The following is an 18320-nucleotide window of genomic DNA, read 5'->3' on the forward strand; positions in this document are numbered from 1 at the left end:
TTGCATAAAACTAGTCTAAATCCTTCTGATCTGTGTTAAAACACCTTTTAATACTGCATTTTTTTTACTTTAAATATAGCATATGATTCCTTTCTACAAATTAAGGAGAAAATTTACATTAAATATCTTAAGACAGACATATAAAGATACCTTTTGAATATTAATCCACTTTCATATTTTATGGGTATTACAATACTTCCTCTGTTGTCTTCTAGGGTCTCATCATGTTCATCACTGTCACTAAAAAGAAAGAGTGGACAGTTCAGCTATGGAGTTTATCTACTACATGAGTCACAGGTCACTTTTGTTATAAGGAATTGCTTACTGATGCAAGTTTAAAAGCACACATTCATTTTGCCATTTTTTTAGTATTTTATATTTAAACAAGGTGTCTGTGACTAACAAATAAAGGTACAGCAATCATGAGACCAAACAGCATACTGAGATTTGTGAACAAATACAAAGGCAAACTGCCCCGTGAGTCTACCTTGTACGTCTTAAGGAAATGTGTTAGGTTGAACCAGCCAGGTCTGAAAATAGGTAGTGATGGGAATCCATGCTCATCTTCTCCTGCCACTACATAGCTATATCTGGTGAGTTGAGAGCAGGAGATAGATGGGTCAAGGGAGAGACTTTCCTTCTCCTATGAGAACATCTTTGAAAACTGCACAGTTACTGGACCAGGGGAAAAATATTTAATTATTCCTTTTCCCCTTTGGGACAGAAGAACATCATTAGTGTGACTACGCCATTCTGAGAATCTTTTTAAAGGGACAAGCATGAAACCAAGTTTACGTAATGTACATACAATTAGTCCTCCATATTCATGGACTTTTTATCCACAGATTCAAGCCATTGTATTTAATATGACTTGAGTGTCCACAGATTTTGGTATCCACAGGGGGTCCTGGAACCAAACCTCAGTGGATACCAAGGGTCCACTGTACTCATCTATAAGTTGACCTCATGTATACGCTGAGGGTAGGTTTGGGGACAAAAATTATGGATTTTGATATGATCCATGGATATGTCGAAGGTCATTCTGCGAAGAGAAGAAAGAACCAGCACTGCCTAAGGTGGGGGGAGTCGCCACTGCCATTTTCCCATCCAGGCACTCAAAAAGACCTCTCACTAGTCCACTCAGAGAAAGGGCTGGTTCCATTTTTGCTAAAGATTAAGGTAGAGTGCTCATTCATATAAAAAAAGGGAACCATCCCCTTCTCTGAATAGTGGTGAAAGGTGAGGGCTTAGTCTGCCTTGGGAAAACTAGAAGCACTATCCATCTATTCTCTCTGCATAACTCTGAGGGGAAGCACCAAAAAGCCACTACTCCCATGCCATCTTCCCATCCTGGCATTCAAAATGGCCAGAAATGGCCCCATGATGGAGAGAGTGAAGGGGGGGGGGTCGTGGTGTTTATTTTAGGTTCTACCAGGACGGACTAAACTCTCGTCTTTCACCACTCTGCTCACAGAAGGGTTTTTTATTCTTTTTGGATAAAAGTTAAGGTACAGTACTTACACTGACCGATGTATAAACTGACCCAGGGTTTTTTTGAGTCACTTTTTTTGACTAAAATTTCTAGACAGTATGCTAAAAGACCATCAGCAGAAATAGTTAATGCTTTAACTCTCAACCAGCTCCTAACCAATACAAAATATAGGCACAGTACAGACTCCTCCGGTGGACCCCCCCCCAAAGCTGCAGGGGCGGCGTAACAAGTGTGCCACTGGCGCACTTGTTACGTAAGCACCAGGCGACAATGTGTGGATGCTGCGTGGCACTTAGATAATAATGGTGGCTCCCATGTATACAGGACACCGCCATTATTACACCACCGCCACATACTTTATTTCATTCTGAGGCAGATACAGCATCACATTCAGTAATACAGTCAGCCCTCCCCATAGGCGGGCTTGCCTTCTGCAGCTTTGAGCTTATGCAGAAGGCAAACCCCGGCATACATAATCGGACACATATTCACGCCGCCCGCCCTGTGTACCATCGCAAGCATGCACTCCATTATTTTCTATGGGGCTTGAGCATAAGCTCTTTTCCCCATAAGCGGGGGGTTCGGAACGGATCCCCCACATATGGGGAGGGTGGACTGTAAAACAGAAGCTGGATGGCCATCTGTTAGGGTTGCTTTGACTGTGAGTTCCTGCATGGCTGGATGGCCCTTGTTGTCTCTTCTAACTGTATGATTCTATGAATATAGAAAGCAAAACTGAATAGTGATTTTTTTAAAATTAAAGGTATACAGATATACATATAACAAAACTTACCTTGTTACAGAAAACTGAATGGTAGTATTTTCCAGAAGATAAGACACATTGAACTGGAATGCTATTTCAAAGTAAATCTAAATGCAAAGATTTTAACATGTGTCAAAATTACAATGCCTTTAAGAAAAAAGAAATAAAATTTTCAAATAGTAAAGAATATAAATGGAAACAAAATGCCATGAGTAAAATGTGAGTGAGAGAACTGGAAGAGGGACTTGTGCCACACACTTTGCACACTGGTTAAATCTCTGACTTCTTATATAGGGATTGAAAAACTGCTGCTGAAAACCTAGAAGAGCCAGTGCTAGTTACTGGCTGAAATGGACTAATGGTCTGAGTTGATAATTTCCTGCATTCCTAGGCCCATGCAGACAGGAGAAATCCTGACATGCACCACAAAATCTTGCTGTTTTGAAAGAAAAATAAAAAATAACACTTTGTCTAAGGGTGCTATGACTTTATGCCAGCATTATTAACTCTCTGTTTCTGTCAAGATTTTGTTTTAAAGAAATAGGGGCTCGATGTCCTCATTCAATCAGTTCATGAATGGGAACATCTTTGCTACATACAATGTTGATATTCAGACTGAGATGAAAGTGATTTTATTAAAAATAAATACATGTAGAAATGTAGAAGATATAAAGCAAGGACAATGCAAATATGGACATATATATTTATAGCCACAATATACAATACCATTAGTCAATGTACCTGTATTCTTGGTATCTTGTATTCTTAGTATATTGACCAAATTACGAGTTTTTGCACAGCTAAAAAAATGCCAGCTGAGCATGGTTTCTAGACAGGTTTTAGGTGGGAGGTGGCATTGGTGGCAAAATGTGAGTGATAATATCTGGCTGCATCCCGGAAGAGGATTCAAACCAGGCAATGTAAGTCACATTTTTTAGCTGTGCGGAAAAAAACCTAGTCTCCACTGGGTGTCCAACAGCTAGGACTTCATGTCCACTTGGACACACCACTCTTACTTGAACATGTCTTGCTTTTCATGAATGTATATGTGTGTATACATGAAACAAATTACTGCCAGAGGGCTTCTACTGTTCACATCTAAAAGGCTTTCCAGAGCTATTACTTTTTTTTTCTCAACAGATTTTCTCTGGTAAGAAAAAAGACAGAAAGAAGAATGGGAAAACATAGGCTGGCAGCAAATTGTAGTGTTGCCTGAATCCTACTGATTAATCTCCAGTCTTTTTGTTGTGCACCTTCAAGTCACTTCTGACTTATGGAGACCCTATCACAGGTTTTTTTGGCATGATTTGCTGAAACAGGGTTGCTACTGTTTTCTTCTTGGGCTGAGAGTGTGACTTGCCCAAGGCCACCCCATGGGTTGCCATGGTTAAGTGGGGATTCCAACCCGGGTCTCCCAGTGCCCTAGTCCAGTATTCAAACTACTACACCACACTGACTTTCAGTCTGCATTAGCACAGATAAATCCTACAGATTTAGTGGGGTCTACTCCAGTCAGGATAATCGTCAGGATTAACAACAGAACAGAATCAGGCCAAAGTGTCTGGACTTCTTCCATACATCAATGAACGAGAGGTAGTGTGACTGCACAGTGAAACCCTCTTCTGGAAGGAGGGAGCATTACTCTAGTGTAATATAGTCACATATTTTAGATCAGACACTCTGATATTTCAAACTGTAACATCTGCTGTAAATTATAAATACTCTCATGCTCCCATTTTTAAATTATTGCATGGAAAATTTTTAGGTTGATTTAGCAGTAGATAATCTGGGCCACAAAAAGCCATATTTCATGCACAATGAAGAATGAAGCTCCAACTGCTGAAGTCTGATACTTCTACGCCTCTGGAGAAGAAGCTGTGGGAAAGTTTGCTGTTAGCCAATTTACTGGTGAGGGAACCAAGCAGGGTCACAAAGGAGTATCTGGGAATAAAGTGGAAATTCCACATCATTTATTTTCATATGTTTATGAAAAAGCCTAAGTCAGTATGGAATTTCACTTTAGAAGCAGCAATGAGCTTCACAGTTAATGTTATGACTGAGAACAAAGGTTGCAATATATGAGGTTACAAGAGCAAGTGCTGTCAGTCTCTGTCTCATGATCTTTCCAGGAAAACAGGGTGAAGAGAAGCATAGCCTTTTAAACCTAGTGGGTACTTCACACTGGCTTCCCACTGTCCCTAAAGAGTTATATCTATCTTTAGCGTTAGCAGCGCAAGATGTGGAATTATTGCTTATTCCTTTTCTGGGATGTCTGTGGGATCCAGACATCACTCAGAGATGCATGCCTGTTCCAAGTCATCACAGTTTCCCAGCATTGAATTTGAAAATATTGTTGCTGAGAAAATGAGAATATTTTTGCAGTAGTGGCCTGCTGTTATTATGACTGAAGACCAAAGCGAACATGACATTGTGTGAATGCGTTTAGAAAACATTTAACTCACTAGGTTTTTTTTTATAAAGTATATTAATGCATAAATGCCCCAAAACACACCCATGTAGTGTCATTACAGAGAGAGGTCTCATAGCTCCATGTAGAGTTTGGAAAAGTTAGGCCCAATACAGACCGGCACTTTGTGCCGGCCTGTGGGTGGAGTCAGGATGCAGCATCTGCATGCTGGATGTCCTAACCCTGCCCCCTGGGCGCCATTTTGGCGCATGCCAGTACATGACACACACCATTATGACACCCCTCCGGTGCTGCATCCACATGATGCAGTACTGAAGGAGCATCATAAAGCTGCGCCACCGTGGCTTTGGCACTCCTTGGTGGGCACAAAAAGGACCCAGTTTTTGCAGCTCTTTTTGCCCTCTCTGGAAGCTGGATTGGGGCCATGATGTGAGGTTGCCAAGGCCCCGATCCTGCCAGTAAAGGGGTAGCTGCCTCTTACTCTCTTGGATTAAAATTCTCCAAAATTTCCATACCCTCCAGCATTTCATAGATAAAAACATCAGATGGTGGTCATGTTGGCAGAAGTTATTAGTGAGGAAGAACAAACAAACTAGGATATACTGCAGCAGTTTGCGTTTGCCTGAGACTAATTGGAAGGGCACAGTTCCTTTCCTCCTGCTAAGCTGAGAACAAAGTGGGGAAGTGGAAAGAGGAGAGACCAACTGGGACATTTTAAAAGCACCTGAAGAAGTTTCAGGGCCAAAACCTGAGATCATCATTCAGTTTTTAAAAGAAAAGTAGCGAAAAAGCAATTCAGTGAACAACGTAACAAGTTACTTTCTAAACCCTGTAATGGATAATGGATCTCATCTCCAAGATATCTCTTTATGTATGTCTATGCAAATACAGGTATTTCAAAACAAAACAAAATCTCTTATCTGAAATGCCTGTGGCCAGAAGTATTTTTGATTTTTGATTTTGTTTTGAAATACCTGTATTTGCATAGACATACATAAAGAGATATCTTGGAGATGAGATCCAAGTCTAAACATAAAATTCATTTATGTTTCATATAACCTTATATACATAGCCTGAAGGTAATTTTATACCATATTTTCAATGATTTTGTGCATGAAACAAAGTTTGTGTACATTGAACCAAAGGCGTCACTAGCTCAGCCACCCATGAAAAAAGTTTTAGTTTTTAGAATATTTTGGATTTTGGATACTCAGCCTGTTATAAATTAGTTTAAAAAATAACTATCCAAGTTGTGCTCCTATTTGCAGGGACAAGTTTCTTCACAGACATTTTTCTTCCTAGTGCAGAAAGAAGCATGAGACAAAGCATCTGCTGATATTATCCCAAGGGAGATAATATATGGACCTCTGACTTCTGTAACTGTACCCTTTCTTAACTTCAGGATTAACAATAAATAAATATGCAGTCTAGAATCTGTGGTTTGCAGGTACTTTGACCATACTGAAAACAACTGTTTATATTCCCATGCACTTCAACATGTTGTGTGATTCTTAGGATTCCAATTTTGGCACAGTCAAACCTTCTAAAGAATGTCCAAGGCAAACATCTTGCAATCTTTGTTCAGTGCTGTTGCAAAGACACTTCCTATATTCCAAGTTCATGGAAGCCTTTCAAGCAAACTAGGAGAGAGCCATTGTGTTTTCAGCAAGCAGCAGCACTTAAAAATTTGATTCTAAGAGCTGACATATTCAATCAGAAAGGGAAAAAAAATTCCCTCATGTCCTCACAGATTATGGCAGTTAAAATCCTTTTGATGATTGCAGGATAGCAGAGATGGTTGTTCTTCTTAATTGCTTTATTGCACTACTGGCACGTGATCTTAAACAGGAGATCTGTTCTTTCATGACACACCTCAAAACTTGGAAACATCCCATTTTAGACTGTTGTTGTTGCTATTTGCTATCAAGTCAACTTCAACCTATGGTGACCTTATGATTCAGGCACCTTTTAGGGAGCTGATCATCAACATCCCTGATCAGGTTTTACAAACTCAGCCTTCCTTATTTGAATCAATGCATCTGTGGTGCAGTCTCCCTCTTTTCCTACTGCAACATAAACGGCAAGTATTATTGAATTTTCTAGTGAGCCACATTGTCTCATGATACGTCCAAAATATGACAGCCTCAGTTAGTCATCTTGGTTTCTAGGGAGACTTCAGGCTTGATTTGCTCTAGGACCCATTCATTTATCATTTTAGCAGTCTACAATTCCACAAATTCCCAGCCAGGGTGAAAAAAAGTGCTCTGTTCTATTTATTTATTGTACAGTGTGCCCGCCCCATATGTGGGCACACTATACACGACTTCCTGCTTACGCGGAAGCTGTACAACAATCTAAATAATGGTGTCCATGCCTGCATGCGTGTGCCACATTGCCACCGCATGCACACACCCCATTGTTTCCTATGGGGTACGAGCATACGCACATTTTCCCTTACACGGGGGGGGGGGGGGTCCGGAACGAGTCCCCTGCATAAGGAGAGGGCCCACTGTAGTTAGTTAGTTAGTTAGTTTATATCTCACCTTTCTTCTAGTACAATACCAAGGATTTATATTCTACCTGTATCCCAACCAGTTCTCTGATGTCAATGTTACCTATTTTAGCTAACAACTGGAACCTGTAACAAAACCACTCTTGTCTTGTCCTATCCAGTCCTATTCAGGACACACCATTCCATTCTCCCTCTTACAGACTTTTCTGTTTAGGTTCTTAATACCAACAGTGGAAGTATCTCTGTACTACATAATTACATCTTTGTTAAAAAAAATTAAAAGGGGAAAAATCTCATTGTGTATAACAAAGAATGAGACAGCAACAAGTTGAGAGTATTGATAATTGTGCATTTGCAACAGTAACATGGGATCTCTGACAGACACTTATTCACTCCACATATAACTGTAGTCTCCTGTTTCTTTGGGGGAAAGCACAGCTATTAAGTTAGTATAACACCACTTCCTAGCAATGGAAAAAATATATAAATGAACCAAACCAATTTCAGTCCCAACAACTCACCTCCTCTCCAGTTGATAGGAATGGGTAACCTATTTTGCAAGTGATATTATGCCCGGATTCACAGCTGTCTTTTGGTATTTTCTGGACATAAATGACGAAAAAATAAACTATAAATTGATGTGATATTTAATTGTTTAAAAACAAAGTAATGATAACAGAAAAGGTATCCATTCTACAACATATTTCTAAGGAAGATTGTAGGAGGCTTTATCAGCAAAAATCACGAAGAATCATGCCACAAGTTTTATTGGCCCACATTGTGTCATACTACACAATTATAGCACTATGGCTCCACTTTACTGACATGGCATGTCTTATGGATCCCTGCAATTTATAGTTTGATGAGGCACTAGAACTCTCTGACTGAGAATGCTAACTGCCATCCCACCATAATATCCTCCAAATGCAAGGACTCCATAGAAGGTTGCCATGGCAGTTAAAGTAGAATCGTAATGTAGAATTGTAGGGTGCATCTGCACTGTAGAATTAATGCACTTTAACATCACTTTAGCTGTCAGGGCTCAAAGCAATAGAATTCTGGGATTTATAATTCTGTGAGATATTTTAGCCTTCTCTGTCAGAGAGATCGGGTGACAGAACAAGCTACAAATCCCAGCACTCCATAGCGTTGTGCCATGGCAGTTAAAGCACTGTCAGACTGCATTAAATCTGCAGTGTGGCAGAAGCCCCAGTTCTAGCATTGTGTAGTATGAAAGGACCCATGGGCTGAACCTCATATCATCAAATCCATAAGAAAAATTTCTCAAGAGGTAATCATATTAGGTTTTGCAGCAAAAGCAATGCAGAGTCCTGTGGCATCAAAAAGCCTAAAAAATAATTATAGCATGGGCTTTCTTGCATCTTCTGAAATGTGGTATCATCCATGAAAGCACATGCTGTAATCAATTCATTTTTTTTTTTTTTTTAGCATGGGACCATTTATTATTAACCAAGAAAATAATCATATCATATAATACAGCTGTAAATAATATTTGATTCTCCCTCTAGTTCACCTTGAAGATATATAGTATCCTGAAAAAAGTGTCAGCTTTTTATCCACGTGTATTTAAATACACGGGCAAATAAATAAGTAGCTTAATCTGGGGCAAAAGCTATTTTGTACAAAAACCATGCTTTGCATTTTAAAATGCAAGCTTTTTCATGCAAGAAAATCGTAATAAAATGACAAATGACAAAGTCCACACACCGGCTGAAGCAAAGAGTTGCCAGTTTCCTTAAAGCAGGAGTGAGCAAACACATAGGGGCAGGGACCAGTTTCTCCCCAGATCCCCTCCGATAACCCTCCACAGCATGCCCAAATCCTGTTTTCCTATGCGGTGCCTCTCAAAACTGAAATAAGAAGTGACACTGTGTGGGAAAACAAGAAAAATTAAGATTTTGGGGGTAGTATCAAGTTCTGAAGCACTTATGTGGGTATGTTTTTTCATGTTTTCTCTGGTTTCTGGAGCTCTATACATGTCTGAGAGGCAAACATTGTCCCCAAATCATGCTGACTATAGAATGAAAGGCCAATGTTCATCTAGGATGGGTGAAAATTAATTATACAGTAATTCCAGATTCTAAAACAATTATTACAGAACATAGGTTGCCCATAAACCAAACCTAAGCAAATGTTCACGCTTTGCTAGTTCTCTGTCCCAAGATGATAATAGTGAAGGAAGACATACCTCAATCCCAGAAAAAATAATATTGGGAGAATATTGAACAACGACTCTTGTATTATAAGCACTGTCTTTTTTATTCCTAACAAGCATTTGTACCCAGAACTTGAGGCTGTTCAACTTGACAATAAACGGTGAAAAACTGAAAAATATAAACAAAAAATATTTAAATTAATTAATAAGCTTTGGCTTATCCTCTCCTCAACTATAGCTTCCACAATAGTGAAACATGCATAAGAAAGTATAATAGAAAGAAATACAGAAGATTTGTGGGGAATTTCCCCCCAGAATGATCAAGAGAAAAAGGCAAAAAGATAGGTGGAGGAAGGATGTAGAAATAATATGAACATGTAGAAGTTGCAGTTTGTAAATAAAAATGACTGGGTACCTCCTGGTATACTTTCAAAAATATAGCAAGTGTTTATTAGTGAACAATCTAGATCTAGAACAAGGGCATGACATAATTGCTATTACTTTTGATGCTGGGTATAACATAATGCAGGATGTTATAGGCTTTCTCTAAAAACAGCAGCTTACCTATTTTTAGTCCTAACCTTACCCTTCTTCTTTCTGGCAATGCATTAGCTTTGAAGAATATATAATATTCCACACATGTAATATGTAATATGTAATAATATGTAACATAACATCATAACTGGTGAATTTCCCTATCTTTGCAAACAGTGAAATAGAACAGAAGCCGAGAAATTTGAGATGCAGTGACAGGATCAAGGTTGGAGAATTTTTTTTCCTAAGAAAAGCCATTGACACAGGAAAAATCCACAGAGGGCTCCTCCAGATATGGCAAATGTGTCAGGAGGCTGCTGGAGCTTATTTGTGGCTGTAGCTTTTGGTTGCTGCTGTTGTTTTTTTTTAAATATCCTAATCATGTTTCTGCTGTTGCAGACTCATATTTGTGGGCAATTCCAACATGAGCTGCAACATTCCACCCCCATTTTCAAGTGGAATCCATTATTTTCAAGACATATGGAGAGTGGGGGAGTCTCCTTCCTTGGAGGTCTTTAAGCAGAGGCTGGATGGTCAGATCTTGGGTATTGATTGAGAGTTCTTGCATGGCGGGGGGGGGTTGGACTGGATGGTCCTTGTGGTCTCTTCCAACTCTATGACTCTGTGATTCTGTATCAGGAAAAAAAAGCATCCTTCTCTCTCCCCCCCCCCCCTTTTCAAGCAACATAGTTAGAGCTATAGTCCATCACTATATCAGGGAAGTGGCACCTCTGTACTCTATTTTATTTTATTTTTAAAGAAATTCAGAGGAGAGAAGATTTCCTTCAAACAATGAGCAATCTCAGCAAACTCCGCCATTTTTAAAAGAGGTCTTGTGCAGAACCAATAAATTGCTACACAATTCAGTGAGTGGACATGGAGGCAACAACAACCAGAAACCTCCAAGGAGGTATATCTCATAGACCAGTCTGGAAGAATCCTGGTGATGGATGGAGCCAGAAATAACACTTTCAGCATTTCAGGCTTCCATACCTTTCTTTTTCTTTTTCTACATTTTCTTTGGCTCTCTGTTCTCTTACCCTTCCCTCTCACTTTCTCTCTCAATTTATGCAAAATTATGCTGAGAACTATGGATGAGAGAAACACTTAGTCTAAATTTTGTTATTTTTCTCCAAACTGTTTTGCCATCCCATTTTTGTTTTTACAGCAGCTTGCAAGACTTTCGTTAAAACCCTACATGGAGATTTATAAATAATTTCCATATTCCCACCCTCCTCAAAATATAGTCATTAATTGATACACATTTGTATATTCATTTAAAAGATTTCACCGGTTGATTAAAATGTATCTGTGTGCATTTTTCAACTGTATATATTTTTATCTGTTGGCATTTTTTAAATGTATGACTGAATTCATGATATTTTAGTTTTCAGAAATACATCACAAGACTTGCAAATGTGTGAATTTCTGAGGCAAGATATATATTTTGTCTCCACCAGAAGAGAGAGCAAAACACCAGAAGAGAGAGCAATTATACCAAAAAATATTTCCATCCCTGCTGAAGAATACAGGTGTCTCAAGCATTGCAGGTAGCCAGTTTAGCCCTTCTTTATAAGGAAAAGAAGACATATGGAGATTCTATTTTTGATAGCAACTATGCATGTGCTGAACATTTAATTCCAGTCCAATTTTTGTAGTGGGCAGTGAACATTTATTGTGAGAATGGGGTATTATTGGGCCTGAACAGACAGGACAAAATAAAGCTGCTTCAGGGTCACTTTGGAGGTATGCTGTTTAAATGATGCATGAGTCGAAAGAGGTCAGAAGCCATGCCAATGCCATGCTCTAGTCCTAAGGACTTCAGCGTAGCTTTGGTACAGCTTCTGGCCTCTTAAGATGCACTATGCACTAACTGCACAGTCCCTAGGACATCATGGTGGTGGCATAATGGCAGCCTCCCATCCATATGGGGGCCACCATCATGATGTAAGCAATGCACAGCATATAGATGTCACTGTGCATCACTTATGTCACGAGTGCACCTATGGCACACTTGTGATGTGCATGTGGCATCCCAAGAAGAACCCAATTTTTCTGGGTTCTTTTTGGGGCAGAGGGATGCTGAGCAGTTTGGCTGCTGTGGTGTCCCTCTGTAGGAAAACCAGCTACCTCCAGCTCTCCGTTTCAGGGTGGTATGTACCAGGCCTATATTTGTATTATATTAAATTTGTAAAAAAAATGTATTTTAAATACACGGGCAAATAAATAAGTAGTTTCATTTATCTTACCTGTTTCCTCCTATAGTTGCATTGGCAGTCAGCTGTAGATCAGTAATACATTTCTTCTTGCTTCCACAATCTTTTGTAAAAGGGATCTGCAAGACATGATTAATCATCAAAAGAAGGGCTTAGCATAGTACAACCCCATCTCTTTTTCCCCTCCTTTTTTGTATCTTCTCTTGGAAGGAGTAATTTACTGACTGCTTGTGAACATAATGTATTTACAGGATGAAATATTTACAATCTTATACTAGAAAAGAAACTATTGTGGAATAATCTGTGGAATGTATAGTTTAATTTTCATATTGTGACAGTACAAGAAATCACATCGTATACCATGGAATTTGTGAAACCTATCACCAGGAGTTTGATATCCTGTTATTATCCTGTGCTATGAGAAGCCAACTCCACTAGCCCTGATTTGTAGTGACATCTTATACCGGAGGTAGGCAAAGTGGGGTTCATAGGCTACATATGGACAAGGTCTTTTTTGCAGCTTCCATGCTTCCTCCACTGCTTTTCTTTTTCTTTTTTTTTTCTTTTGCTTTTTGGCCATGAAATTGTCTACAATAAAATCGTAGAGCTGGAAGAAACCACAAGGGCCATCGAGTCCAAACCCCTGCCATGCAGGAACTTTCAATCAAAGCATCTCCGACAGATAGCCATCTGGCCTCTGTTTAAAGAATTCCAAAGAAGGAGACCACACCACTCTCCAAGGAAGTGTGTTCCACTGTCGAACAGCCCTCATGGTTAGGAAGTTCTCAAAAGCCTCTATGGAACAAGATTGGCCGTTTGCACCATTTGCAACCCCTCAGGTCTGTTTTACACCAGAAATCACTTTTAGTTTTTTGATGGAAGAATTTCCTGAGATGCAAACAGGGCCTGGGGGAGAGAGGAATGTCCATTTGCATCGTCTAAAGGCTTTTGGGGTACAAGTGGCAAATTTTTGTGGACAGCTTCCTGACCCACAGATGTTCTGTCTTAATATTTTTAGTGACCAACTTTATCAATCTTGTAGTACACAAAGCAAGATACTGCCTGGTGAACACTGGGTCACTTATGAATCCTGGCTTTTGTAGCAGTTTGATGATGGTTTGGTCTTTCTCCAGTTTGATGCAAGATGGAGGGTGATAGTTTATGTGTAGATGGTCCCTGGCTTTTTTTACACACAGCTGAGTCTCTGCAAAACTGTTCTCAATTGGGAACCTTTGTCCTGAAGGCTGTATGCTGCCTTTACAGCCCTTTTGCAGTCCCCCAGCCCCCAACAGATCTTCTGAAGCTCCCCCATGCACCCCAGTTCTCCTCCCCATTATATTATTTCCTGTAGGGGAAGAATTGAACACAGGGCAGGGGGCAAGTCGTGAGTTAAATTGAATCTCAAGTATTAACATGATTAATAGTATCATAACACTTTCCACATTGCAGTGACTTACATATTCATATACTGAGTTGGGCAGAGCACTGTCAAGAATAGGACCACTCTCTGGATCAGAAAAATTGAACTCCAACAGAATCTTGATAGAATCACGAAAGTCAGGCTTGTCCTAGAAGCAAACAAGAGCAAAGCAATCACTGCTAACTTTTCCTTTTTTACTAGTGATAATAAATTTTAAAAAGACACGTTTTTAAAATATTGGTTTGCTAGTGGCCTGTATTTTATATTATTCATAGAAAAGGAAATACACTAAACAGCACACTGAGTATGACACGCTTACCCTAGACTGGGATTAAAGATCTAAGTAGATTATATACTCAATATTATGGATTATACTCATTCTCCAACTATTCTTTTTTATTTATTCCAATAGTAGAAGCTGTTGGGACAGATGTTTTTGAATACAATTCCCATAATATTTAGTAATGGCTATGATTGGTAGGCCTGATGGGAGTTGTAAACCAAAACATCTGGCCTACCCTGAACTTCGGGCATATTGTGTTAGTCATGTTGAAAGTGAAGTATATTCCTCACTAGTTTACAGTCTATTCTGTCTCCTAAAAGACATTGTTCAGTCACAGCAACAGAGTAACTGTAAGGCAAAACCCGAAAAGATTTGCAAACACAGTGTCTTCTCCAGTGGCACTTGGTGTTTGGTGGTATAACAGTCTGGAACATGTTCTGTGTTCTCAGATGCATTCAGTGGGAGGGCAGCAGGGTGTGAGAGAGAAAAAGTGAATGAAAAGTCCCCACATTTATCAACAGCAACTGTCCTATGGATCCTGGCGGATGCTTAGAAATATATGAAGCTTCATACCCTCTGACACAGGAAGAATCCATACTCCTCCTGGACAAACTGTGGCATGTCCCAGGCAGACATCAGTAACAGAAAATAGGTTATGAAACTACAATATGTAATTAAACACATAATGCTGCTGTGCCATTTTCAAGTGAAGGAAGAACAACAGCAACAAGATGAGAACACAATGAGATAAGCCGATATTCCTCTCATTAAAATAAGTGCAAATTCTTTGTAGTGGGTCATTTCTACCCAAAACAGCTGTTTGGTTATTTATTTATTTCCTAATTTATATCATGCCTTTTTCCCAACATGGGACCAAAGGCGCCTCCCTGCACAGATGAAAACAGAGAATAGTTAAAAATACATACAAATGAAAAGTTTCAAAACAACTAAATAAAATAATCATGCTAAAACAGTTTAGAAACATCCAAAATCATTCATGAATTAAATGGAATGGCAAGTAAAAAAAGTGCCAGGGGGAGGATAGCCATTTTATATGATTTACTTGCCAACATGTAGAAGTTGTGCTTAACACATTCTGAACCCTTGACTGTGATATTTTTTTGCATCTTCCTTTCAGATGTTTCTGTGAAAAGACTTCGGGACAACTTTCTTTGTGCATCAAGTGTAATCCAATACTGGATATCTAAAAAGCAAACAAGAATGATTGGTTGCATTGGGAAAACTTTTCCAAAAGCATTCCTCATAGAGACTGTTCGTCTTACTTTCTATCCAGTTTTTTGAATTGGTTCAGATCAGTAGCAGCTGATGTCGCTGAAGTCTGTGGTATAGTGAATCTGTGCCAGGTTTTAATTTAGACTTTAAAGGAGTTATCCAAGGTGGAGAATCTGTTTGGGAATAAAATCCAGTCTCTTGAATAGCTGCCTTAAAATACATACTAAAACCCAAAGCAGATTCAGTTCCTCAATGAGTATGAAAACCACCAGCTGCCTCTGCTTCAGATATGTTAAAGAAGGGATAGCTGAAGAAGTATAATGGACAAATGTGTTCTCCTATCAGTTGCAGGTTGTTGTTTGTTGTATTGTGCTTTCAAGTTCTTTCCAACTTATGGTGACCCTAAGCTGAAGCTAGGGGTTTCTTAGCAAGATTTGTTCAGCAGAGGTTGAGAGTATGTGACTTGCCCAAAATCACCTGGTGGTTTAAATAACTGAGTAGGGATTTGAACTCGGGTCTCCCAAAGCCCTAGTCCAGCACTCAAATCACTGCAATACAATGTCAGGGATGATGGGAGTTGTAGCTCTTCACCTCTGGCTCTAACTCACCACCTTGTTATGCAGCGGTGCTGACCAGCTTTGGTCAGTGGTTAATGCTTTTCTTCCAAAGCAGCAGAGTTTCAGAGCATAGGCTGAAGACCCTGACAAACTCTCCAAGTCTTCTCACTCTTCTTCCTCAGAAGTCTCCACACTTCTCCAGGATTCTGCTGGCTCTTGTATCTTCACTCAAGACACCAGACAACTCAGTAGTCTTATATAAAAGATCTACTTTATTCTACTATATACAAATACTCTATGCCCTCTACAATCTCCAATATCTCCAAAACACTCCAACTACCCAGTCTACTCCAAACTACTCCACAAAATACATAGGCAAACATAGCAATTATTATAGCCATTGTTAAACACCGCCCACTTAGTCAGTTTCCACCCAGTGGGCGTGTACACTCATTTTGATTGGTTCACATAGTTCAACCCATACTTAAGAATTTCATCATTTCACCTTGTACACTTAATGAATCTCAGGTGTTTCCAATTGTACATTCTATAATTCTGTCCTTGACTTTCAAGACTTCTAAATTACATTAGCTTTTTCACCTGTGTGGCTTCTTAATTGTTCTTGCTTAGTCATTGTGACTTTCACATACATGTTTTATTTCTACTACTGTATATCCCATGTTGCATTTTCCTTAACACACAACAGCTCTCAAGTCTTTCATAAACCCTGCTAAATGTGAGGCTCACCCTGTTGTTGCTGTGTGCTTTCAGTTCCTTTTCGATTTATGGCAATGTTAAGATGAACCTAGTACAGGGCTTTCTCTGAAATATTTGGTCAGAAGGGGCTTGGCATCACCATTCCATGAGTCTGAGAGAGTGTGTGACTTCCCCATGGTCACACTTGGGGTTTCCATGACTGAGCAGGGATTCAAATTCTGGTCTATTAGAATCCCAGTCCAACGCTTGACCACTGTACCATGCTGGCTCTCACTATACAGGTCATGCATTCTTCCAATTCACAAACAGAACATGCTTATGGTCTTGAGGCAATAGGAGACATGTGCAGTCATGATGAAATAGCTATGTTGCTGATATTTGCCATCAAATCAGCTTTCATTTATGGCAGCACTATGACGGAGAAACCTCCATATGCCCCGGTTGTCCAACAGATCTTCTGAAATCTAGCAAGCTCAGAGCCACTGCTTTCTTTATTTAATCAATCCATAAGTAATGAGGTCATCCTAATTTTCTACTGCTTTCCACTTTGCTGAGCCATGACATCTCGTGATATAGTTTCACGATGTCATCTTCAAGTTACAATAGCTTCAGTTTAGCTGTTTTGACTTCAAGTGTGAGTTCTGCCTTGACTAGTTCTCAGATTCATTTATTTGTCTTCTTGATAGTCCACGATATCTAAGGAACTCTCCTCCAGCACCATAAATCAAATGAGTTGATTTCCTTCCTGTCAGATGTTTTCACTGTCCAGCTTTCGTGACCATACATAGAAATTGGAAATACTATGGAATGGATAATCCTGATTTTGATATTCAATGATAAATCCTCTTTACTGTATAATAATATAATAACATAATGCCTGTATAATAACTGTGATGTCCTCTTAAATATAACCAAGCCTTCAGCTCCCCAATCATTTGATGAGGGAAGTATGCAGCCTGCAGACTACACCTCAACACTTTATTTTATTGAAAAAGAAAAATGACTGCTTGGTGATTAAAATGGGATACACCCTCTCCCACACTTGTTTTATGCTTTAAATCAGCTCTGACTTATCATAGTGGTTTCTTAGCAAGGCTTCCCATTATCTAAGGCATAGAGAGTGTGATTTATCAAAGGTCACCCAGTGGATTTCCATGGCTGACCAAGGATTTGAACACTCAAACCACTATCCTCTCACACTAAGTTCTTTATCATAAGAGGAAGTAAACTGCAATTAAAATGATTAATAGCATCTTTAGCTGGGACTTATCACACAATGTCACCTCTTTTCTGTAGGTATTTTGGTGGGAGATAAATTTGGCAGGCGTTTCTTTTCATTCAAGCAAAACCTCCTTGGATAACCTTTCCTGCTTCTGTTGTGCTAGCATTGCAGTATGATCAATTAATTCTGTTTTAAACCCAAATGTGGATGGCCAACAGGTAGGCTTTAGGTGTTGCTTGCCTTTTGTTTGCCAGTGATCAGTGATGAAGGTGTTCTTCAGCAGATTAGATTAGTTGCTGGCAGATTAATAGTTTTTATTTCCCAGCAATTAGTCTATCATGAATCAGGAAGCCCCCCCCGGGAAAAAGTCCTTTTTAAAGGTAAGCCTCCTTTTAATTTATATTTCTTTGGGAGTATCTGAGTTTGTTTGTCAAACTAGGCACACATTGGACAGTCTTGAGTGGTACTAGGTGGGCAATGCCAAATGCTGTATGTGGGTAAGATATTAGCAGAAATGAAGGCTGTCATACTGGAAAATTACAAAGGTGTGACAAAGAAGAGAGTAATCCAGACTGCATAGCAATTGGGGGGGGGGTGTAATTTTAGTGTGATAAAGTCCCTAGTTCTTCTTATTCTTTTTTAAGATGAATGTACAAAATTGGAATCGGACCTCAGTTTTCTAGGTGGTGTTTCCCACAGCAGGTAGGAAGTGGTAGAACTGGCCCTTGAATCCCCAAACCTTTTTTCTGAAAGCATCACATGAAGTA

General features: G+C 39.4%; 1 protein-coding gene across 1 annotated transcript in view; it reads right to left on the reverse strand.

The window, feature by feature from the left end:
* The window catches only part of ITGA1 (integrin subunit alpha 1), a 94307-nt gene that overhangs the window by 20323 nt on the left and 55664 nt on the right, over positions 1-18320 (reverse strand). The window contains exons 17-23 of the mRNA XM_042451259.1: positions 14892-15028; positions 13579-13689; positions 12155-12240; positions 9405-9540; positions 7717-7797; positions 2286-2362; positions 151-240 (exon numbers count right to left, since the gene is read on the reverse strand). Of these exons, the coding sequence (XP_042307193.1) occupies positions 151-240; positions 2286-2362; positions 7717-7797; positions 9405-9540; positions 12155-12240; positions 13579-13689; positions 14892-15028 (718 nt within the window). The remainder of the gene's footprint in view (positions 1-150; positions 241-2285; positions 2363-7716; positions 7798-9404; positions 9541-12154; positions 12241-13578; positions 13690-14891; positions 15029-18320) is intronic.

Source organism: Sceloporus undulatus, chromosome 2, assembly GCF_019175285.1.
Source record: "Sceloporus undulatus isolate JIND9_A2432 ecotype Alabama chromosome 2, SceUnd_v1.1, whole genome shotgun sequence".
Classification (NCBI taxonomy): Eukaryota; Metazoa; Chordata; class Lepidosauria; order Squamata; family Phrynosomatidae; genus Sceloporus; species Sceloporus undulatus.